Source organism: Hydra vulgaris, chromosome 01 (genome assembly GCF_038396675.1).
Source record: "Hydra vulgaris chromosome 01, alternate assembly HydraT2T_AEP".
NCBI lineage: Eukaryota > Metazoa > Cnidaria > Hydrozoa > Anthoathecata > Hydridae > Hydra > Hydra vulgaris.
In genome coordinates this window covers 38,985,566-39,010,878 of record NC_088920.1, presented here as the reverse complement: position 1 = coordinate 39,010,878, position 25,313 = coordinate 38,985,566, and the positions used below count along the sequence as shown (strand labels likewise).

At 28.5% G+C, this 25,313-nt stretch overlaps 1 protein-coding gene across 1 annotated transcript; it reads right to left on the bottom strand.

Moving 5' to 3' along the window:
* Positions 1 to 13,346: 13,346 nt before the first annotated feature.
* On the bottom strand, positions 13,347 to 14,222 carry LOC136074391 (uncharacterized). The gene has a single exon (XM_065786705.1). It carries the CDS (start codon positions 14,220 to 14,222, stop codon positions 13,347 to 13,349), a length of 876 nt encoding a protein of 291 aa, XP_065642777.1.
* Between the last annotated feature and the right edge of the window lie 11,091 nt (positions 14,223 to 25,313).

Below are 25,313 nucleotides of genomic sequence, written 5' to 3'. Positions count from 1 at the left end.
TTTAAAAGCTTTTAATATTTGAGAAAACCGTGAAGACACACGATACATGATTACAGAATTGTTTAGAAAGTTGCTCAATAAAAATATAATTGTAATGTGCTTTTTATTCAAAATAAATATGCATATAAAATTATATAGTTTCTTTTTTATATTTTTAACAATTTTAAATTAGTTTTGCAAGATTTGCAATATCTCCCAGACGGGCAAACCCATCTGGGACACAGATGGAAACCGCGGCCAAATACCGCCGGGATCCCGGAGGGCTTCTTAGATGGGGTCCTTACAGGGTAATATTGTGGGAGTTGTTTGGGGTCCATACGGATAACCCGACGGGTAAACTCACATGGGCTTTGGATGGATATCGCGTCCAAAAACCCGCGGGATCCCGCAGGGCTACTCACATGGGGCCCAGTTGACCACCCGTACGGGTCCCACACGGTACCCGTATCACAATGGTGGCTGTGTAAGCATTGCTTGAGAACGTAGAATTGTGATAAGAGCAGATGATAGTTATTTTGATAAAGTAAAAAATTGAGATTTCTGCCAAATTTCAATCAAATCAGCTAGTTGCCTAAAAAATGTGGTTTTACCATCACCAAAAAATAATTGTATTACCAAGTTTATTAGGACTAAATTGAACGAAATATCATTTCGTTCTGGAAAATGAGCTTTTAAAACTTGCAATTGTTGTTTCATCAAAAATAGCCAGTGCAAGAGAAACATTCCCTGAGTAATATAAACAACTAGACAATTATAGACGTCATCTTTTATATTATATGTAAATGATGGAATTAGAAATTTTTTACAGTGTAATAAATTATTTCTGATATTTTTAACAATATCAACACTATCATAAAATAAGTATATTTTAAAATTTGAACTGTCAGGATGATAAATAAATAAATTTGACTGATTACCAAATTTAAAATGAAGCAAAGTAAATAAATTTGCATTTGCTTGATGTAACAACTCCTCGAATTTTAAAACCAGAAAGTTAAATTAATAGAATCTGATATTTGCTCCAAAAGCCATTTACAGTGGTAAATGGTTTTTGTAGCAAATATCAGATACTATTAATTTTCTTTCTCTATCTGGTTTTAACTTTGGGTACTGCTTTTATAATATAAGGAATAGATTTCTTTAAACTAACAATCATTAATGCAACGACTCCTATGTACAGAGTGCCATTGTCATCTGCACCCACATAGACACCACTACAATATTGTGCCTGTTTCTAAAGATAAAATTCATCCAAGTTTTTCAATAATTTTTTCAACCATATCCATATCCATATTCTCATATCATATTTCAACCATCACACTAACCATAATTTCTTAACTCATTTTAACCATATTCTCAACCATAGTTTCTTAACTTATTTCAACCATAAACCTATCCATATTCTCATAAGTCATTTCAACCATAAACCTATCCATAATTTCTAGGCCAACATAAAAAAATTAAAAAAAAATAAATAATGGTAGTATAACAACCATAATATATTTAATATATTATGGTTACATCATAACTATAAACTCTGAGCTAAAAAAATTATTTTTTTTATAAAAAATCATATTAAATTTTTTTATCAAAATCATTTTTTGTAATTTTAAATTAATTTTTTAAGTTAAGCTATAATTTCACAAGTTAAATCTAAGCTATAGCTAATTGATTTCACAAGCAAAATCTATGCGTAAAAGAAAGCATGTCCTACCACAGTAAAACTTACAGATTGTTCTTCTTCTGCATCCCCAGAGTTTAATGTAACTACTAATCTCCTTCCAGTAGGAACACTAGGCATGGAATCAGAAAAGTTTCTATAAAATGAGATAGTAGTAGAATCGATTGTATCTTTTGATTGATACAATAGTCCAGATGATTCATTATTAAATGTTTTAATATTATCACCGTTCCACGAAGAAAGATAAAAGTCTGCTAAACGAGATGAGCAGTATATACATACACTATTACTATCAAATCCTTGAAATACCGTATAATTAGTATCGTTATAAGGTGTCCAAGGTTGTATAACAGATTTAGTATTTACTGGAGAACTATACGCATCATACATGCGCACTCTAGATTCCCACCAATTTCCAGAATTGCCAATAAAATACATTCCTTTATATTTAAGATAAACACCTTGACTAACAACGTCTGTAGAATCTAATAATATATATTCTTTACCATAAATTGTGTTTGTTAATCTAAACGTTTCTGAATATAATTTAATAGATGACAATGATTGAGGTATTGATGTAGTTCTTGTAATAAAAGGTTGTAACTAATATTTTATTTGTTGACTAGTTTTATTGTATAATTAAATTACTAGACTAGTAGTAAATGGAAAATCTAGTGTAAAGTATCCTCCTAATGAATTAGCCGCATGTACATTACAACCTTGTAAAGAGTTTGCATAAAATGAGTGACCAAGTGGGTCAAGTGGTGCAATTAAAAAATCACAGGCTAAAGGAATATTATTATCTCCAACACTATCTGTAGAAAGAGAAAAATCTCCTATGCAAAGTGTATGATCTGCGTATATTCTAAGAAATACATTACCTGGAACATTATGAGTAGTATCAAGCCCTTTAAATGCTAGCCATAGTTTTCTGAGAATACCAAGACCAGAAAGTTGAACAAAAATTGTTGTTGCATCAGGACCTGTAGTTGGTGGAACAAGCTTTTGTTTTAATCCAAGGCACGTTAAACTTGAATTTGGTGTTATTTCTAATTAATTTGATTAATTGTTATATTATCAACATAATTTTTTGTAGCAGCATCATGTGAGCTAGTAGGTTCTGCTACATTTATTTATTTATTTTTGTTCTTTTATTTCTATACAATAACTATTACAATAAAACAAATGAAAGAAAATGCATATAAATAAAAAATTACAAATTTTGTTGCATATAAAATAACAACGCGGAGACTTGCGGAAGATAAAATGATCTTGTCATCAAGAACCGCTTACAATCGTTACGTGTTAAAACAATTTTATAATGTGTATAAAATAAATAAGGCAGTCAAATAAAGTTTATAAAACAAAAGTTAGAAGTAAAAACTAACGTTTTATATAAATACTTAAAATACAAGACTTAATAGGTATAAAATGTATAAATTAAATTAACATGATACACAAAAATAAAATTAATAAAACAAAATTTAAAAATTTTGTTTTATTAATTTAAATTTAATAAAACAAAATTTAACCAGTTTTCAAAACCAATTTGCCTAAATTGGTTTTGAAAACTGGTTGAAAAAGGAAGTTATCATTTCTTAAATTATGTTTTTTTTTTCTTTTAAGGAATATAAATTGTGAAAAGAAACCGGAACTGTACGAGTTTTACATTTAAACATAAAACACAGTACATTAAAAATATTTAGTTGAAATATGTTTAAAAAATTCATTTTAATAAAAAGAGGCTTAGCATGTGAAAAACGGTCTTTAAAATTATTAAGACGTGCAGCATGTTTCTGTTGGAGATGAAGAGGTTCTAATTTTCTTTTATTAACACTACCCCAAGCGGCATTCGCATAGTTTATGTGGCAATGAATGAATGAGTGGTTAAATAGTTGAGTTAAAATATGTTTATTTAACATGCTTGTTGCTTTATATAATATACCTATACTTTTCGAAATTTCGCAGGTAATGTTCTCGATATGTTTTTTCCATATGAGATTTTCATCAGTTGAAACTCCTAAAAAGTTTGTACATGTTGCTCTCTTAATTAGAACGCCATCAATAAGAAGAGGAGGAAGCTCGATTGGAAGTAGATGTTTTTTAGAGTTAGAATGAAAAAAAGACCATTTTGTTTTTTCAATATTTAGAGAAAGTTTGTTTGATTTAAACCATTGAGAAACTTTCATTAATTCATTGTCCATACAAGAAAAAAGTGTCGTTATGTCGCTATGAGATAAAAAAAGATTTGTGTCATCAGCAAACATAACTATCATCAAATTGGATGCTTCATAGAGGTCGTTTATGTAAATGAGAAAAAAAAGAGGTCCTAGTACAGATCCTTGAGGAACTCCGCAAGTTATTTCTAATAATTGAGATCGCAATGATTGGTCAAAATGAATAAATTATTTTCTAATGTGTAAATAACTTTTTATTAACTTGAGAAAATTTTCTATGATTTTATAATATTTTAGTTTTTTGAAAAGGATTTTATGGTCAAACATATATTATATCAAACACTTTTGATAAGTCAACAAAAATGCCTAAAGTAAATTTGGACTTTTCAAATGAATCTGTAATATATTGAGTTATTTTTAGTATAGCGTGCTCAGTAGAGTTATTTTTCTTAAACCCATATTAATTTTTATATAATATATTATTTTGAGACAGATGTTGAAAAATTTTGTTATAAAGAATTCTCTCTAAAATTTTAGAAAAAACAGAGAAAACAGAGATAGGACGGTAATTACTGACATTCAACAACTCTCCTACTTTAAATATTGGTGTGACTTTTGCTATTTTCAACTGATCAGGAAATATTCCTTGATCAGTTGAACATTTAAAGACTTTAATAAAACATTTTTTATGGTTTCATTTATTAATATTAATAGTTGCATTATTATATCCATCTCTCCTAATGAACAAGTTAGTAGCTTGAGATAATGTTAAACCATCTACAGCTACAGATGAATTAGTGTCGCGACGGAATTTATCAACAGGCATTTTATATATAAAGAAAATTTTTTTAACTATATTTTTAAAAAAAATTACCATAGATTATTAATAATATTCTGAAAATCATATCCTTCATCATGTCTTTTTAAAACATATAAACACAAGTGTTCACAGAATGAGGTATTTCCAAATTGAACTTTATCGCTATTACAATAAACAGGACTTTTTAAATAACTAACAACTTCAACTGGTGGTGACAGTCTATAAGAGTCAAAACTTAGTTTTTTATCTCCGTTTTTGTACAAGCAAATCCAGTGAAATCCCTGCGTACTTGAATCTCCTGTATTTAATATTCCACATTCTTTTCTTTGCGTATTTTTAGGTAATTCATCTCTTACAAATACACCTTTAAAATGTTTTATTTTTAGTTTTTTTGCTGCTTTGATCAATTAAAAATTTGTTAGTGGTTCATTTAATAAAATTATTCCTTCAACATTGATAAGTTTATGATAAATGTTATTTTCCATTTTTACTTATAAATTGTTTTTTTTCTTAAAAAAACAATTTGACCTCTTTGGGCTCTGGGCTCTTTGACCTCCTTGACCTCTTTGACCTCTTTGGGCTCTGGGCTCAATGACCTATAAATTATTTTCTTTTAGTTTGTAATGTTCATATGCTAATGTGTGTATACCATCTTCTAAAATAACTCTTTTATCATCTTCTGCGCTAAATGCTATTTTATTGACCTCTTCTGTGTAAATTTCATGTGAATGTAATCTTACATTCATATTCATCATCTTATTTTCTTTACTTAATAAACATTTTTGTAATCTTCATGTGTAATATATTTTTTAACAACGTTTTTCTTTACTCCCTTACATTTTTTGTTATCTTTTCCGTGTACTTTGTAAGAGCACGACTTTGATCTTAGCCCTACAAATTCTTCAATTTGTGCTCCTTTTGCCTCATCTTTAAACACTCCTAATACTTTATTATTAGCTCCAACTTTAAAACCTACTATATTAATTGCAGTATGATTCTTATCAAATTCACTTGTATCAAATTTTCTTTCAATATCTTTAGAAATATCTGCGTAAAAATCTTCTGTTTTAATTTCGTATGCTAAAGAATCTGTATCTGTGAATAATAGTTTTGCTCGATCAGAATATTTAATCTTTATGTAATCATAATGAAATTCGTACATTAGTGTTTTGCTCAAATCTAATATGCACATTCCTAAGTAAATTGGTTTAGCATATGTTAATTTTTTTCTTTTCATATGTATTGCTATTAAGTTTTCACCAAATATTGTTCTATTTTCAAAGTTAGGTTTTGATGCTAATTTAATAGCTTCATTTCTGTCTGTTACTAATCTAATATCAACTCTATTTTCAATATTCTCCATTATTTTTCCAAATACTGAATTGTTTATGAGTTTAAAAAGTTCTGTTTCAAACTTATTAGTTGATTTAGCTCTAAGTTTTGTATTTAGTTTAATGTATTTACTTAACCATGCTGATTCTTCAAATTTTATTCCTCTATGTAATCTTTAATCCTAATCTTTTATACAATTTAAGATTGTCATAATGTACTATATAATTTTTCTTTTTCTTTAAATTAGGAACTAATTTTTTAACATTATTAACAGTTATCCTTTCGGGTGCAAGTGGATAATCGTTATGTACATCATGTAGATATTCAGGGTAATCTAAATCTACCTCTAGTATACATGGAATTGATTTCCAGTTCATCAACTCATTTTCATCCATCCAGTTAAAATCGTGTGTTGGAAGTGGTTTACTCATTGCCCACCCATATAAATTGTTAGCATCTAGATATTGGATGAATGTTGATGGTTTACTTTGATCATACGCATCACCCATAAACTTATTATTAGAAGTTCCAAATCTATTTGATATCATACTAATTCCACCTCTTATACCTTTCTTTATCATCAATATCATATCATAATCACAAAGCAACTCTAATTTTATTTTTGTTTTCTTTAATGCCGCATCCCAAGCTAATCCTGGTGATGTATAATACCAAGCTGGATCTAAATCATAAATATTAATACAAAGATCTCTAAAATTTTCTAATACATCAGCGAGTAACAACACATCTTAAACATTGTACAAATCATGATAATCTCTAAATATTTTATAATTAAACTCTTTCCATACAATTTGTGCATGTGAGTAATCATCATCACTTATATCTTCAGCGTTTAATCTCGAAAAGAATGATTCTTTTGGTGGTAATTGTGTTTCAGAAAATTTATTAATAGAATCAACCCAATCATATGGGTATACACCTTTCTTAGTAACAAATCTAATTTTTTACCTGAATAAAATTTTCTAATATTTTTACATTTATCTTTTGCAAAATTCTTAGATAAACTATCAGGCATAAATCTATAACTAAGAATCTAAGAAACGAAGTTCACGTTTAACTTCGACTTTCTTACTCTCTTTATTAATAAACTCACTAACTTTAATTTCTCTAGAAAAGCTAATACAGTTTTCTTCATTTCTTGGTATACAACTCAACTTTCCTCCTGATAATTTTTTTATAAATAAGTGAGAATCATAACCAGATAAATTGTGAAATAGTACTGGAAAGATTTTAAATTACAATTTTTATGAGCACCTCTATATTTTCCAGTAATATGACAATGGTCGCGTACTTTATCTTCATTTAGTTTTTCTCCACAAATGTGACATGTTTTTGCATTATTAAAGTCATGCTTGTTTTCATCAGTAAATATCATCCTTTTTGGAAATTTAATCTTGTTATACATTTTTATGACATCTTCTTGTAAACTATCAACAAAAATTTGTGCAACATTATCTGTTTCATTAGTTGAAGTAAATGTAACTGGACTGTTTTGATAAATACTTTCGTCAAAACATTTAATATAATAACAAAACGAACTTGATTCATCAAAGATTCATTCGGATTTGGTTCACAAGTGTCACTTGGTTTGATAAAACTTTCAAAGTCTGCATATACTACAAACGGAACTCTCATTGATTTATTGTGAATAGTAAATTGCATTGTTGATTTTGGTGGTGGAAGTTCAATACGTACTGAATCATATGTTTCACAATAAGGTATATGTTTAGACAAAGATTCTTCCGAATTAAACCTAAGTAAACAATTCTATTTTATCCCAGTTTATTTTTTCAGCTTGATTTTTAAGTTCTTTATCTATTCTTTCAGGATGAATATCTTTAGGATTTAATGCTCTAGCAACACACCACTTAAAACATTGATTATCTTTATTCTTTATATTAATTATCGCATTTTTAGTTGCAAAATTTTTATCAAGTGGAGTTATGATCTTGCTTTAATAGGATTATACTCAATAATATTTATATCCATATTTTCAACAGAAACAAATCTCCAACCTGACCCCGACTGTTGATGTAATGATAATGATTCTAAAATTTTCTGCTTTGATATTTCATAAAACTCATCTAAATCTGTTGATTCTAATACAACTTGATTATTTGTTCTAAATACACCAGTAAATATCTATGGCTAACATCACCCGAAAGGACCGAATAAATCCTTTTAGATGGGCATTATATAGACCTAGTGTGAACATTTAGAGCTGTTTTTGAAATCTTTTAACTACGTCCGAGCCATTTTTTTCATTTTTAAGTTATATAGTGAAAATAACCAAAATCCAAGATTTTCCAAAAAAATAAACAGCTCAAAATCATAAATTACAGTGATTTTTTTAAGTTGTAGGTATATAGAGATCATAATAAAAGTCATTTCAAACATCCAAAAGTTTGTCAGAGCCATTTTTCTTATTTTAACGTTCTATGGTAAAATAACCACAAAGTGAAAATTTCCATAAAGTATATTTTCACAACTTGCTTGGTCTGGACAATATTTATGATAAAAAATAAACAGATTCTTACATATTGCAAATTTGAGACTAGAATTAAAAGCTTTCTTCACAAAATGCATAATCCAAAAACAGTATTTAAATTTCTCAAAAAATTCTAAAATTTACAATTTCTAATTTTTTTTAGTCCAAAACATATATTTCTGAAAAAGTTGAGTTTGTAGGTGCTGTTTGTTACAGATGCTTGCTGTTATAGTCAACAACACAATTGAAGAGTTGTTTTCCATATTCTGGATGAGTTGGGATGCGCTTGTACCGCTCCCAGTGAACCTTGAACCTTGAATGCATTGCTTCGGTTGCTTGTTCGCTGAAGATTCCGAGGGAGGTTTGATGTTTTTCTACAAATTCAGAAACATGGTAGAAAACAGCATGGACCTTAGGTGTCACCGATATTGGCAAGAATAGGAAAGAAGTTTTAAACTTCTGAATCGTTTCTTTATAATTTTCCTGCAGAATTGTTCCAAAGCATGAAGTAACAACTTCTTTGAAATGTCTTAGAGTTTCAATGAAACCAAATGCTTGATAGGCACAAGCTTTTTCTGCCATTCTTTGGAGAATGTCAAGGTTTTGCAAAAGCTTATGACATTCATTGCCAGCAAAGTGTCCGCCATGGTATGGCTGGAGCTGAATGTGCAGCAAAGTTGTCCATTCTTTGGCACCAGGCCATAACTCAGAAAGATTCTTGAAAAGATGATTGACAATTCCAAGAAGAAGATGAAGTTCCATTGTTGGAATCACATCCAAAATGAGTGTTGAGTCATCCATTTTAATCAGTGGTGGATGGATTACATTGTCAAAATCTTTTGCTGATTTTGTATCCGATCCAGCTGCAACATAGGCTTCAAATCTCTCCTTGATTGATCCGAAACTTCTGGATGTTCCACATTCTAAGAGATTGTCAAAATCAATGTTGCACCAGCAACAAGGGTGTTTGCTTGAATGGGATTGAATTCCGCAAATGATGTTGGTCATCTTGAGATCGCATAAAATGCAGAAAGAAACATCATTTAATTGAATGATGTTCATCATCAATTTGACGTTCTCATATGTTTCAGAAACATTTTCAGCGATGGCAACTATGAGCTGCCGTTTGACACCTGTGTCTCAGGCAGATGAGCTTGTCAGCAAGCGAAGACTTTTTTGTTGAGGACTTCTTGTTTCATCATCTTCATCAGTTACCTTGATAACTGCTAAGCTCATTTTCAAGAATGATCCTCCTCCATCAATGCCAAGCTTGACAAAATGATTGAAGCCGTATTCCCTTGACAACAACACCTTGTTGGTTAAGTCCTCAAGATTTTTGCAGTGAATGATTGTTCTCTTCAGCTTTTCCTTTTTCTGCTGAAATGTTGACAACTGATAGTTGAAAGAAATCATTCAACGATTTTCCTACAGCAGCAAACTTTTGCTGGAAAAATGGCTCAACTAGTCGAGTTTCTGTTGCTTTGTTAAGTGTTGAGGCAAGTTGTCGCATTCCCGTGTTGGATAGTCCTGTGTTCAACTGAACATTTAACAAGCTTTGCATTGTAAGTATTGAACTGGTTGATTTGCGTGCAGATGCTGGGCCTAAAAAGCAAATGAAATAAATTTAACAACTTTTTGTTACTTGTGAATGATTACAACAACAATAGTCATGAGTAAAAGTGATTCCCACAGAAGTTTATTATTACCTGGTGTTAATGGAAATAACTGCCCTCCTCTTGCTTGACTCAGCCGGACAGTTCCTCCAGGAGATGCATCCTTTGAGCTGATGATGGCAGGTGCAATTTGCTCAGCACCAACAGGATCTGACTGGACCAATGCTTGCAAGTTTTGGTGTCTTGTTCCGATTGTGCATGAATGTCTGAAACCTCTTGCAAGAATGGACAAACATTGTGCGCATCTTTTCTCTGATGACTGTAAGCGGAACTTTGGTGAAGGGCCAGGCTTAGAAGATTCACCTTGGTCAAGGTTTCTGTTCTGTTCTTTTGGTGCCAAGGGATGTTTCTGGTTGAGCTTGAGTTTTGCTATTTGGCAAATGAGGCAGTCACATGGACCAGATGTTCGTGTCAAAGGCTTGACAATGATTGCAGAGAAGTTGTAGATTGCTGGAAGTGAAACACTCATGTTCCCAGCATCTCTTTTTTGCAAGAGAGTTCGGCAAGCATTGCAAATAGCCTGTGGGACTCTTTCATCTGCAAAGTCAATGTCTGTTTTCAACAATTTGTGAATTCTTCCAATGATAAAGTCATTTAAATCTCGGTCTCCTTTCCTCATGCAAAGAAAACAAACAGACTTTCTGCATTCTTCATGTGTTTTTGCTTTATTTGGCATTTTTGATGCTTTATGTCTTCATTTTAAAAAATGATCTTCATTTAACAAGAAAAAATAATTATGAATCTTTTTTATTTCATAAATTTCATGATAATCTTTATGTGTACACAATTTTTTTGTGTACATAATCTTATTGTGTACTTCATGCTAATGGAAGGGGGATGACAGGGAAGGATTTAACCCTTTTTACTTTGAAAAGTTAGTGCGTGCATGCGTACATGTACATAAAATCATTGCTGATGCTTAGTCATTACAAAGTAACTAAATTCAAATGAAATTCATTTTTTTTAATTTCCAATAATCATTTGACCTTCTGGGATGTTTGAAATGACTTAAAATTATTTTATTATGATCTCTATATACCTACAACTTAAAAAAATCACTGTAATTTATGATTTTGAGCTGTTTATTTTTTTGGAAAATCTTGGATTTTGGTTATTTTCACTATATAACTTAAAAATGAAAAAAATGGCTCGGACGTAGTTAAAAGATTTCAAAAACAGCTCTAAATGTTCACACTAGGTCTATATAATGCCCATCTAAAAGGATTTGTTCGGTCCTTTCGGGTGATGTTAGCCATGGATATTTACAGGGTGTGTCCTGTTTTAATATCAGTACGTTCCATTTCACAATGTAGAACTATATAAACTTTTAAATTTTTCTTTTCTTTTAGTACTTTAATAGCACTATTTTTAGCAGTATTTATGAAGGGTAAAGCATCGTAACCTACTATCCCTTTAGCTGTAAATTGTTTTGTAACATTTTAACAGATGATTTCTTTAATTTAAATTCTATTGGGTATTTGTAAAACTTATTATACAACTCTACAACTTTAGATTTTAATGCTTCATTCTTTTCATTAGCTGTTTTTTTAATTATATTAGGAACATAAGACATAATCCAATTTGCAAAAGAATTATTATTCGATTCTTTTTGAGATATTGATGTATTAGTTGCAATAAAAGGTGTAGGAGTTAAAATTGTTAAAGATGATATATCCGGAATATGTTCGTCTAATATATTTCTCTGTTCGACTGATGTAGATTGTAATGCTCTTATGAGATCACTTTTTCTCATTCTATAATAATATTTAACTTTTCGCTCTTTTGCGATTTGTTCTAATTCTGTGACATTTTTATTTTCCATTTTTATATAACAAGAAATTTTTTTAATTTTCATTTTCTTTAAATAATTTTTTGAAAAAAAATCCTGTCATATTTTTTTTTGATTTTAAATATATCCAAATCCTCGTATTCTACAATAATAATTAATATATTTTTATTTTGAAATCTCCTGCTCTTTTGTAATTGTCAATGTTCTATATACAAAAGGTGTAGGAGTTAAAATTTCAGAAGATGTCATATCTGGAATATGGTTCATCTAGTATATTTTCCATTTTTTTATATGACAAGATTTTATTTATTAAAAATATTTACAAAGCACATGTAAATATTTTGTAAGCATGTACTTATTATAAATATTCTATACGTTTCCACCCTCTAATTCTATAAGAAGGTTTTATAACTCTCTCTATTTTAAACTCACCATCTTTTTTAATTTTAACTGTTTTATTAAAAAAAAGTAAATAATCGTTAGATAATTCCATAGTTATATCGCATTTTCTTACATTTTTGTTTTCCATTTTTTATATGACAAGGTTTTATTTAATTTATTCATTTTTGTATTAATCTTTTTCAGAATTTTCAGATTTTATTATTTCAATCTTAAATCCATTATCAACTTTTCCATCACGTAATTCAAGATATCTCCATCCATGCTTAGTCTCAAGCATAGCCCTATATAATGATTTATATATTGTAATTTCTTCAGTTTCCATGTTTGTTAATTTAACAGTGACTGATTTTTTCTTAATTGTTCTTAATCTTTCATATTTTGAATCTGTTTCTTTTTTTTCTTGTTTTTCACGATGTGTTCTAAGCATGATTATTTTTTTCTCATTTGCTTTTTTCACTGGATGTATTCTAGGTCTGCCAACTGATCTTATATCATTTACTTCTTTCACTTCTGATTCTTTATCTAACAACCCATTATCTATAGCAGTCATTAGGAATGAAGCGATATTGTCAGCTGCTTTTGAAATGTAATTTTCTTCAAATAGATTTTTTAAACTTTTCTTTGTGTATTTCATTCTTTTAATATATAAAGAAAAAAATTTTTAGTTAATTTTCAAAAAAATTTAATAAACAGAATAAAAATTTCTTCCGTCTGATTGCAGTTGTAACATTTTATCAGATATTGTAACTGCAAATACTTCAGTACCTACTGGAACAGTTGTATTAAATGTTGCTGTAACTTTTATTTGTACCAAACCTGATAAAATTTTTCTGATTGTCTACTAACATCAAAAACAAAAATTGGGTATAAATCTTTATAGTCAGAAGGAGTTATACTGCTGTGTGTGATCAATTCATTCAAATATTGAAGGATTAGCATTTTGTTCTCCACTTTTATGAATTGTTATGTTTGAAATGCAACAATAACGTATCTTGGTCTTTCAGTAACCATCCTTGTGCACACGTCCCAAGAAAATCCAGTAGATTGTTGAACAGATATAGTATCACACTGACGCTGACGATAACATACTGGAATGTTCGTTTTTGATGCGATTTGATTGAAAAGTTTAAACCTTTCTGCATCTGCTGGTAACACATGTGGTATAAACAATGATATTTTATTAGGATTAACTCTTGCATCAGCTACAGTAGCAAGCTTAAAAATTGCGTCATTATTAGTTTTTCTTACAAGAGTTATTGTATGTTTAAATCCAAAAATAACTTTGTCGTAATCATCACAGAATCCAAAAATGTGCCTTAAAGGTATGCAAATTAAAAATATTCCTTTTGTAGTTGGTTTCTGAGTTATGTATGCTTGTCTTAATGCAAACCCTAAGTTATCGGCAAGTACTGCTGTTGTTGCAGTATCTTTATACCACAATTCATGTAATCCTTGCGCTAATTGAAAGTCGTTTGGGTATTTAAGCATTCCTAACATTGTAGCTGCTATACCTGGGTGATTTATAGTTTTTAAATTTTGGTTTGATAATTGATATGATATTTGACTAAATAAATGCATAATACCATTATTTGTCAGCGTTACTGCATCTGTATTAGCATAAGCTGTTCTATCAGCAAATTTAACAAGTTGTCCTTCAAATAAGAGATAAGCTCCAGATGGAAGTGTGTAAATATCTTGTGTCACAGCGTTGATTCTTATTTCTCCAGGACTATTTAGATTTGTACGAGCAGCTGGCTCATATTCATGGAATTCAAGTTTTTTAATTCCATTATTCTCAATTGGCATTTCTGTAAAATTTAATATTTCAGAAGTTGTCATTTTGTTTTTTTTATATACAATATAAAAAAATTTTTTTAATTGGCAATTCTTAAAAACTAATTGTATAAAAAATTTTGCAAGTCTAAGCGTAGCTCATTGATTGAAATCTACGCAAGTCTAAGACCGCGTCCTTTTTTAACTAGAACTTCTATTCTTATAGCACTTTCACTTGATACTTTTTTTGCTGATCTTATTGCAGAGCCAATCATCATTTTATTAATATTTGTTGCTACCTCATCTGCATTATTTTCTTTAGATCTTTCAGATCCATTATTAATCAGATCTGTAGATCCAACCAATTTTGAAATTATTTCATCAATTTTTTTATTAGTAGCAGGTTGTGAAACTATTTTTGAAGATGCTTTATTAATTATTTGTTTTCCTTTTTCAACTGCAGCATTTCTAGCAGCTTCTATCGCTGATGTTAAAAGTTCTTTTCCTGCTGATTTAGCTGCAGTTATTGCAGTTTTTCCTTAATTAGTAGTAGCCAACTTCTTCAACATAGCTGATGATACTTTTGTTACATTTAAAGTTTTTATTCGTTTGAATAAATCTCTTATACTTTCGAATATACCACTTCCTCCAATAACATGTTTCTTTATATATCTCTTATTATGAACAATTCAATTAATGCATTAGGATCGCTAGGAAGAGTTGTAGTTTGTATTTTTGTTCTTCCTCCGATTCCATTTCCTTTTGATTCACGCTTCCTATTTTCTTTATTATTTATTAGCTTGATCTTGCAATTTATTTATGTTTTCTTTAATTCCATCTTGACTATCAATTAATGGCTGTACAATTTTTCTAAGTCTAACTGTAAATTAGTTTTACCCTTTTTTTCAAATAAACTATTATTCTGTATTCTTTTTTTAAGATTTAAGAATTATTTAACAATTTTATCTCTTTTTTCAGGATCTTCAATTTTTAGAAATGACATTTTGTTTTTTTATAAAAAAGATAAAAAAACACAACATAAATAGCTATGTTTTGTTTTAATAAATTATTTTAATAAATTATTTTAATAAATTGTTTTAATAAATTATTTTAATAAACTATTTGGTGTTTTTACATCTACATTTTTACTAAACCTACTGTGGAGTACATTAATTTTCTCATCTATTCCTTGTTTAATTAATGCTTCTTTAGTTTGCTCATTAATTAATTCTTTTGTTTTTGTTCTAATTTGTTCAAGCATGACTTTAAATTTTTCAAGTTCACTAACTATTAATTCAAATTCTTTGTCGTCGATATGCCCATCTACTAAAGCTTTAGAAATATAGTCACTTATTGCATTTAGTTTTGAATCAGCAAGTACTTTAATCTTTTCATGCTTTTCTGCTTTTAAATTTAAATTTTTATTAACTTGCTCTCCTATTATCAAAGTTCTTGTTTTAATGAAACTAACGCAACACCTTCATTAACTACTACACCAAACTTTAAAAGTATATATATTGATGTGATAGAGCTTTTATTGTAATGTCGTGTTGTGCAAATATTTCATATTTATTCTCATTTATTAATACTGAAGGTTGCTCTAAATCTGTGTGCACCTTAGAATGAAGAAGTATTTTTATAAGTTCATCTGGTATATATTTGTTTATAACTTTATGTAATGGCGGAATATTTCTTGGCATTTTATTATACATATAAAATATTCCAAGAAATTACAGAATCATATTCAAAAACGGAATATTAGCAAATGGTGAACTTGGTCCTAATCATAAACCTGGTCCTGTTGATGTATATCCATTTTCATTACGTAAGTACAATCCATCACCTAAAGAAACTCCTTTACTCCATGGTCTCAAATATAAACCATTTCCTTCAGCTGTCATTTCAACTCCTTTTCCATTCTTTTTGAAGTACACAATACCCTTTCCAGCAATTTTATCAACCATAGCTGATCCAGTTGCTGAACCTACTCCTGTTAATAAACCTGTTGCAAGTGCTGGAGCAACGCTTGATAATAAAAATTTTCCAGCTGTACCAAGTAAAGGAAAAAGTGCACCAATAAATCCTCCCACTATTTGAGAGTTGTGTGCTAGTTGTGTTTTACTTAAAGTAGTTATTAAGCCTTTACCTTTTTCATATGCTCTTTTAATTCTATTCAATTGATAATCTGTTACAGCTAATACATGCTCACCATTAAGATCTGAATGTGATAACTTAATATGTGATCATTTAATATTAGCTCCATAACCATCTTCAATTGCTTTTTAAAGTTTTTATAATTGCCCTTGCTATACATTTATTTTAATATTAGTATATTTACTCATTTTTATATATAATATAAAAAATAATTTTAAAAAAATTACAAAAAAATTATTTTATGATTTATATCTTTATTTCTTTTATATGAAATGTAATACTTACTTCTTCTCCTCGTAAATTCAAAAGATTTTCATTTTGATCAAGCAATTTATTTTTCAATTTTGATATTGTTTTTAGTGTTACTTGTAAATAAATTAAGTTATACGGCTCTAGAGCAATTTTATAACCAGGACCTACAGTTGGAAAAAATGAATATAAAACGTTATCAGTTCCTCCATTTATATACCATGATCCTATTATATCACTTGTTACTCGTATACTATAAACATTTAATATGTTTACTATATTAGTTGATATATTGTAGCCTGCTGAATATATTCTTCTGTCAAAACCAAAAACAGTTCTAATTGAGTTTGAAGTTGTAAAATCAACTTTAAAACTAGTTGCAATAGTTAAAACTGATCTTGATGTATTATTATTTCCTTCAATTATAATATTTGCAACTCCTGAACTTGCATCACCGTTTCCTGTCATAATCAATTGAATATATTTATTTATATCATTAATTTCATAACATCCATCTGGAATGCTTACATCCTTCCAAGTTGATCCATTATTTACATTATATCTAAAATTGTTATTTGAAGAATTAATATTAGGAAAACTGTAATATGTATCTAAACTAACTAGAGCCATTTCATATTCTCTGCCTTCTCTAAGTCGAATAATAGGAGCAAACGTATTTTTTATAATATTTCTATTTCCGCTCACTGATAAATAATATGCCATTTTTTTGTTTTTTTTATATATAAGATGATATTTTGTTTTTTATAATTTTTTTAAAATTAACAAGTTGGTATATAAAAACAATTTAATCCACTTATATATTTTCCATAATCTCTTTTAGAAGATAGATCTATAATAACAAATCCATGAGGCTCTGACCAAGCTTTCTTACAAACTCTTTATTTAAACTCATCTTTTGACATATCATTTGAAACCTGATCATTATAAATGTGGTTTAAATTCTATAAATCTTGTGGAAATATACAAATAAAGTTTGTACTTTCTCGTATAGTTTGCCTAAGTAACATAAAATAATTTTGTGCAAGATAGAAACAATCTACATAACTATGTCTTCCTCTTATATAATATTTTTCACACTTATTTTGCTTTGTTAATTGTAAATCATTAAATATCATCAAATTATTCTTATGAATAATGAGATCTTCAGAATCAGGTACATCTTCAGCTGCTTCAAAAAATTTGCACTCCATATCTGTTTTCTCATTTAAATTTGTTGAAATGTCTTTAATTATAAGCTCAGGGTTTACATTTAATTTTTCTATTTTGTCTTTTAACTTAAATAGTTTAAGAATAATTTCTTTTGGTAACTTTTTTTCAAAAGATTGTTGTAATACTTTTTATTCTGGTTGAAAAAGAGATTTTTCAAAAACTTGTAAATTATTATAGTCTAACAAACCAGGTCTCAGAAGTAAATTCAATAATAAAGTATTATTATTTCTCTTATTGTTATTCGCTTTCCATGACAAATCTATAATATCCATTTTTATATATTTAAGATTTTTCATTTTTATATATAAAAATGCTACATATCATTTTTTTTCTATATATATAAAAATGTACTGTCTCAAATGTAGAAACAAAACACATACACTAAACTTACAAAATGTTGTTAGCAAAAAAAAATAGAAATATGCAACGTGGAACTTGTGCTATTTGCGGAAAAATAAAAACTAAATTCGTATCAGCAAAAGAAGGAGATGATTTAGTAAGCTCAATTAATTCAGTAACAAGTAAAATAAAACTACCATGGTTAAAGTTCCCAGGTGAAATGCATTTACCTGGTATGAACTTTGCAGGTCTTAGTACTAATTTAGATGAACGATTAACTTCTACTGACGCATATAAAGAATGGAGTAAACCTGTAGATAGAGTTGATAAAGTAGCTTATGATAATGTAATGTAGCTTACCACCACAATCTTGCTTATAAATACTTCAATGATACAGCAAAAAGAAATTTAGCTGATAAAATTATTATCAAAGAAATGGATGCTATAAAAAATCCAACAATACGTGAAAGAATTGAACGAGGATTATAAAACCTATTATATCATCTAAAGCAAAGTTTGGGTTAGGTTCTTTGAACCCATATGAATTAGGTGTTGAAAAAAACTACCAACAATCAGTAAAAAAGACAAAGATAAAGAATTGAAATGGACTGACAAACTTGCAAACAAACTTCATAGACCAGTTATAAATCATTTCAGACAAAAAAAGTTATTGTAAATGGAATCGATGAAATATGGGCTACTGATTTATTTGACAAGCAATCATTTTCCAAATTCAATGACGGTATAAAACACTTATTAATGGTGATAGATGTTTTTTCAAAGTATGGATGAATTGTTCCATTGAAGAGTAAAACTTGAGTTGATGTTGCTAATGCATTAAGTAAAATATTTGAAGAAAGAAGGTGTCAAAAAATGTGGGTAGATAAAGGCTAAGAATTTTATAATAAGCATGTTAAAGCGTTAGGTGTTGAGTAATATTCAACTGAAAATGAAGAAAAAAGTTGTGTAGCTGAACGTTAAAATAGAACAATGAAAGATAAAATGTTTAAGTACTTTTCAGCTAATTCTACTAGAAAATATATTGACGTTTTAGATGAAATGGTAAATAAATACAACAATACAAAGCATTCTTCAATTAAAATGACACCAGTTGAAGCTAGCAATAAAAATAATGAAAATATTGTTTGGTTAAATCTAAATGGAAATGCACGATCAGAGTCTGTAAAACCTAAGTTTTCAATTGGTGATAGAGTTAGGTTAGTTAAAAAGAAAGGAACGTTTGAAAAAGGATAAACACAGAGATGGACTAAAGAAGTTTTTACAGTGTCACAGATTCAGTTCACAGATCCACCAACGTATAAAATAACCGACGATAATGGGGAAGAAATACAAGGTACTTTTTATGAACAAGAACTGCAAAAAACTGACCAAAACATATTCAGGATTGAAAAAGTTATTCGTAAACTCAAAAATAAATCATTAGTAAAGTGGTATGGGTATCCTGAGTCGTTCAACTTTTGGGTTGACAATAAAGAATTGATAAGTCTGAAAAATTAGTTATTTAATAGGACATGCTTTCTTTTACGCGTAGATTTTACTTGTGAAATCAATTAGCTATAGCTTAGATTTAACTTGTGAACTTATAGCTTAACTTAAAAAACTAATTTAAAATTACAAAAAATGATTTTTATAAAAAAATTTAATTTACTTTTTTATAAAATAATAATTTTTTTAGCTCAGAGTTTATAGTTATGGTGTAACCATAATATATTAAATATATTATGGTTGTTATACTACCATTATTTTATTTTTATATTTTTTTATTTTGGCTTAGAAATTATGGATAGGTTTATGGTTGAAATAAGTTAAGAAATTATGGTTGAGAATATGGTTGAAATGAGTTAAGAAATTATGGTTAGTATAATAGTTGAAATATGATGAGAATGCCCTTTTTATACTACTCATCTACAATTACTATTAAATGTTCATGTATTGAACCTTTCTCACAAAGTGTTTTAATATTTATCTAATAAAGAAATAAAAGGTAATGCAAACGATTCAAGTAAAATTTCATATGCTTGTTTAGATGTATGTCTTGATAATAAAGCATGTCTGATCATATCTGTAGAGTATTGTGGTTGACCCTTTGCTTTATAGTATATTCTGCTATCTATTTCTTCAAGAAGTATTTTTCTATTAGAAGAAGCTATGTTTTTTATGTACGATGCAAGATTTTCTAGCATATTCAAACTAGTTAACCATTATGACCTTTAGCTAACCATGGAGGAAGTGAAACATTATTTCCTTTGTATTGCAAAGCTACACATAAACAATGATCAATTTTTACTGATTCAAGAACCGACGGAAAATGTGTTAAAGGATCAAATTTTAAATTCTAATAAATAACACAATTGAGATGTTTTTTAAATTGAAAACCTTCTGCTTAATGTTTACTGTTTAACTTGTTCAATTCAGTTATTTTATCATTTTTAGAAAAAAAACTTCATCTTTTTGATAAATACTAGTTTTAGGTGGTCTTCTTAAAACAATAAGTGGCGTGGAAGGCCGTGTTAAGTATTCGCTTGAGAAAATTTAAAATAGGGTTTAAATTCCAATTTAACTGACATTTTATACCTCGAATAATGTCCTCTTTGTTAAAATGCTTTTCACATAAGATTGATTTTGGTGAAGGCACCCAATCACTACGGTTTACAACACAAACCCAATAATTTGGCAACTGTTAATTTTTGAAACGGAGAATGAAAAGAAGCAACTTTTATATATTCCAAAGATCTGTTGTATCTATTTTTACAGCCATATGAAACACACTTGCCAACCATGATATTCAATTTTGTCAATGTAATAAATTGTCTAAAATAGCATTTTATATATATATATATATATATATATATATATATATATATATATATATATATATATATATATATATATATATATATATATATTATATGTAATTAAAGTTTTTTTAATATTGCACTTTTGCTTTGTTGCACAAACAGGCCTTTTAGAATCGGCCTTTAAAATGTAACATACAAGTTTATATTCTTGAAGTTTGTTTGCGTGATTTAAAAGAATCGAACGAAACCATTCTATGAGTTGTTATGGATTTTTTTGATATTTTTCGACAAACAAAATTGACTTGACCTTGATCGAATTTAAATCCACTTTTATCACAGCTGAACAAAGGAAACAGTTTTTCATTTAAATTATGCTCTCGATAAACAGCGTCTACTTGGGTAAACCATTCATCGATAGTTGCCGGTTGCGAGGATACCGCTCTTATAGCTTGTAGCCTTTCTTTCACAAATGTTTTTCGCATATTTTTTCATGGAACCATAGTTCCACTTTCGAGTTTGTTTACCAACCTTGAATAAAAAATTTAGATTCTTTCAAATAGTTTTCGACCACAAGTAAAACATCATTTACTTTTTAAGCTCAAGCCAATGTCATTTATAAACTGTACAAGTTCAACAATAAATCTCTACGTTACTTGGCTAATTACTCTTGGCCTACCAACACCAGCTACCAACACCAACACTTTATTTATTCCTTTTATTCTGCAAAATATAGTTATTTTAAGATATTTTATTATATAGATATTTTATTATAAGATAGATTATAGCCAGTGATATATTATATAAACTAGATGTCTAACTTGCGGGATTTTATTGGACGAAAAATGTAGCCGCTTTTTTGTTTATAAATATAGTCCGCTATTTGTAGATAGAGCAAAAGCTGAAACCGGTTTGTGGAATAAAAGTTAAAAATGCAAATTTAGAGCATCAAAAGTTGACAACAAGTTTGATATAATTCAAAAAACGTTTTAATAATTATAAAGTACTTATGAAAGTTTCTTTATTATAACTTTTAAAATCGCTTCAAAAACGTCTGTCGTTTCGATTTTCTAATTCAAAACTTTAATCGGAATCTAATCGGAACCTAATCGGAAATGAATTTAGGAAACATAAATTATTATTTTACAAGTATTCTAATTTCCTCTTAAAACTTTTAGATAAATATTATTTATATTATTATTATAACTTTTATTTTGCTGATTAAACATAAAACATAATCGTAAACATAAAAACTTTGATAAAAACGTTTTTAATTTTTTATTTTATATATATATATATATATATATATATATATATATATATATATATATATATATATATATATATATATATATATATATATATATATATATATATATATATACTGTTATAATCAGTCAGGGACTCAAAGACCCCATCCAGCACCAACACCTAAAAATTTTAACACCTTTTAGACGTCAAAATTTAGATAAATATAAGACATCTAATTATATTTATCTTTGAGACAACAAATAATAGCCGTCTTCAGCCGTCTAAGAGATGACTACAATTAGATGTCTTATATTTATCTGAATTTAGACTTCTAAAGGTGTTAACATTTTTGCTAAAAAGACGTCTAAAACACGTGTAAAAGACGTCTAAAAAAGACGTCTGAAGACGCTTCATCCTCACCTTCCCGGCTGGGAAGGTAAAGATGAAGCGTTTATCATCACAACTATTCATAGAGCCCCTATAGTCACTCATTAAAAAAACACTTTAATTTTTAAAATAAAATAGAATTTCAATAAAACAAAGCTCTTTTTTTTTTCTAGTGTAAAAAATTGAAAACAAAAAAAAATTAAAACAAATAATAACATATATATATATATATATATATATATATATATATATATATATATATATATATATATATATATATATATATATATATATATATATATATATATATATATATATATTAAATTGTTCTACTATATATTTTTTCAAATATATAGTAGATTGTTCTTATACTTATACATAAAAATTAATATTTGTAATGTGTTAAGTTTCTCAATATCTCTGGGGCTGGGTTTCTAACCTATTTAAATAATTAATTGCTTTGCATGCATGATTTTGCAGACTTCGCACTTTTAACAATTTTGTTTTATGGGTGCTGGCCCATATAATATTTGCGTATAAAAGCTGACTATGTACAAGACTAAAGTGAAACATATGTAATTTACTATCGAGAAAAGATCTCGACTTATACAAAGCACCTATTACAGAGGACACCTTTTTTTCAAGAAGACCAATATGGTTTCTCCATGACAATTTTTCATCAAAAAGTACTCCCAAAAATTTTGTATATTTTTCACGTTTAACTTTATTTTTATTAATAAGCAGTTTGGGCAGCTGGAGATTATTTGATTGTTATTATTTGTATGAAAAAGAATAAAGCTACTTCACAATTTAGGGATAAATTATTTCCTATGAACCAGAGGTTGAAATTTTCGAGTTTAATATTTATAGTTTCGAACAAAGTCAAGCACCAGGATGATTAAAAAATAAATTTGTATTGTCTGCATACATAATTGTCAATATTTTTTGGCTTTATACATATTGTCATTATATTAAAAACAATAATGCACCTAGGATTGAACCCTGAGGAGGAATATATATATTCCGTGCTCCACACGTAATATTTAAAATATATATACTTCATTTAAAAAAAGAAAAATTAAATAATATTTATTCACAAACTTAATCCGCCATTTGTAAAAAGATCACTTTTCGGATCAAGGTTAGACATCTAGTTTATAAAACACTTCATCGGTTATAATATAATGCGGTTTCTGAATATGACATTTTCTTGTTATTCATAACATCAATACATAGTTTAATTTTTCTTTTTCGATCTTAATTATTGTTAACTTTATACATTTTTATAATTAACTATCGTTAAGATAAACAAGACGTTAAAAAATTCATAAAAAAGTTTAAAAACGTTAATTAGTTTTCAAGTTCGTGTCGTTAAAATGTTATTGTTAACTGGAGGCTGTATAAATGCGAATTTTATAGGTGCGAATTGGCATAAGTACAAAGCAGTCGCAAAAATTGGCACAAGTACAAACTGGTATAAGTGCGCCAAAGGATTTCGCAAATATATAAGTGCAAAGCAGTTACAAAAACTGGAATAAGTGCAAATCAGCATAAGTGCGACAAATAAAGCTGTAAATATTAACATAAGCGCGAATTGGCATTTCGCACTTATGCCAATGTTAACAAATTTTGGCGCACTTATGCCAGTTTGCAATTATGCCGATTCGCACTAAAGCAAGTTTTTGCAACTGCTTTGCACTTATGCCAATGTTTGCAAATTCTCTCGGCGCACATATGCCAGTGTTTGCAAATTCTTTTGGCGCACTAATGCCTGTTCAAGTTTTTGCAACTGATTCGCACTTGTGACGGTTTGCACTTACGCAAGTTTGCACTTATGAAATTCGCGCTTGTTCAATTTGCTGTTAATTACTTACATGTAAAAACGCCAACTTTTGCACACACACAAAAAAAATCCTTCATCCCAAAATCTATTCGGAATTTGGAAAACGTAAACTATGCAGAAAAAGTACTGTTTTTAAATATCTTACAAAGTAATGCTAATTTTTGATTTTTTTCCTTCAGATCACCGTTAAATTCGGCATCGAACAATCACCGTTAAATTCGGCATCAAACAGTATGCTATTTAATTTGCTTTTTTTTAAAGTCGCTTTTAAATTTGTTGGTTACTTTAGGGTTTTAAAAAGTGTTTTACTTGCAATTAAAGAAATTTCATAGCATCAATATTTTTAAAATGTTATATTCTTATTGGTCTTTCTTGCAATTAATTAAAAGCTTTCTAACAAGAGAACTAAAGCTGTTCGGAATTAGGGAAATCTACGGTACTAAAGTTTATGTACGATTGTATCTACCATTATAAAATACTTAATGCTGTCACTATTGCAGCTACGCGGCTTTGCTTGAAGTCGATTGTTTGTCAAAAAAATCCAAAACAACTCGCCCCAACAAATGACTACAATTTTAACATGTTGCGATGCTTTTGGAAATTTTGATGAAAGAAATATTGGATATAGTATATTTAAATCATTAAAAATATTATATAAAAATGTTATTATACGTCTTTTAATATTACAAATATATCTCTGTCAAAATGTAACAACGCAATGTGACAACGCAAAATGACTCTTTAAATCCTATCAATATGAGTTTATTGTATAGATTTTTTTATCAAGAATTTTTGGGGCTCCTATAACATCGGGACCTGTGGCAAAATTGTTCCGTTACTCCTTTCGGAGCGGTCTTGGTTCAATCTATAAAAATAACTTTTATGGTA

Bases quoted from the DNA above. Each gene is read 5' to 3' on its own strand.
- LOC136074391 (XM_065786705.1), bottom strand. From the start codon at position 14,222: ATGACAACTTCTGAAATATTAAATTTTACAGAAATGCCAATTGAGAAT.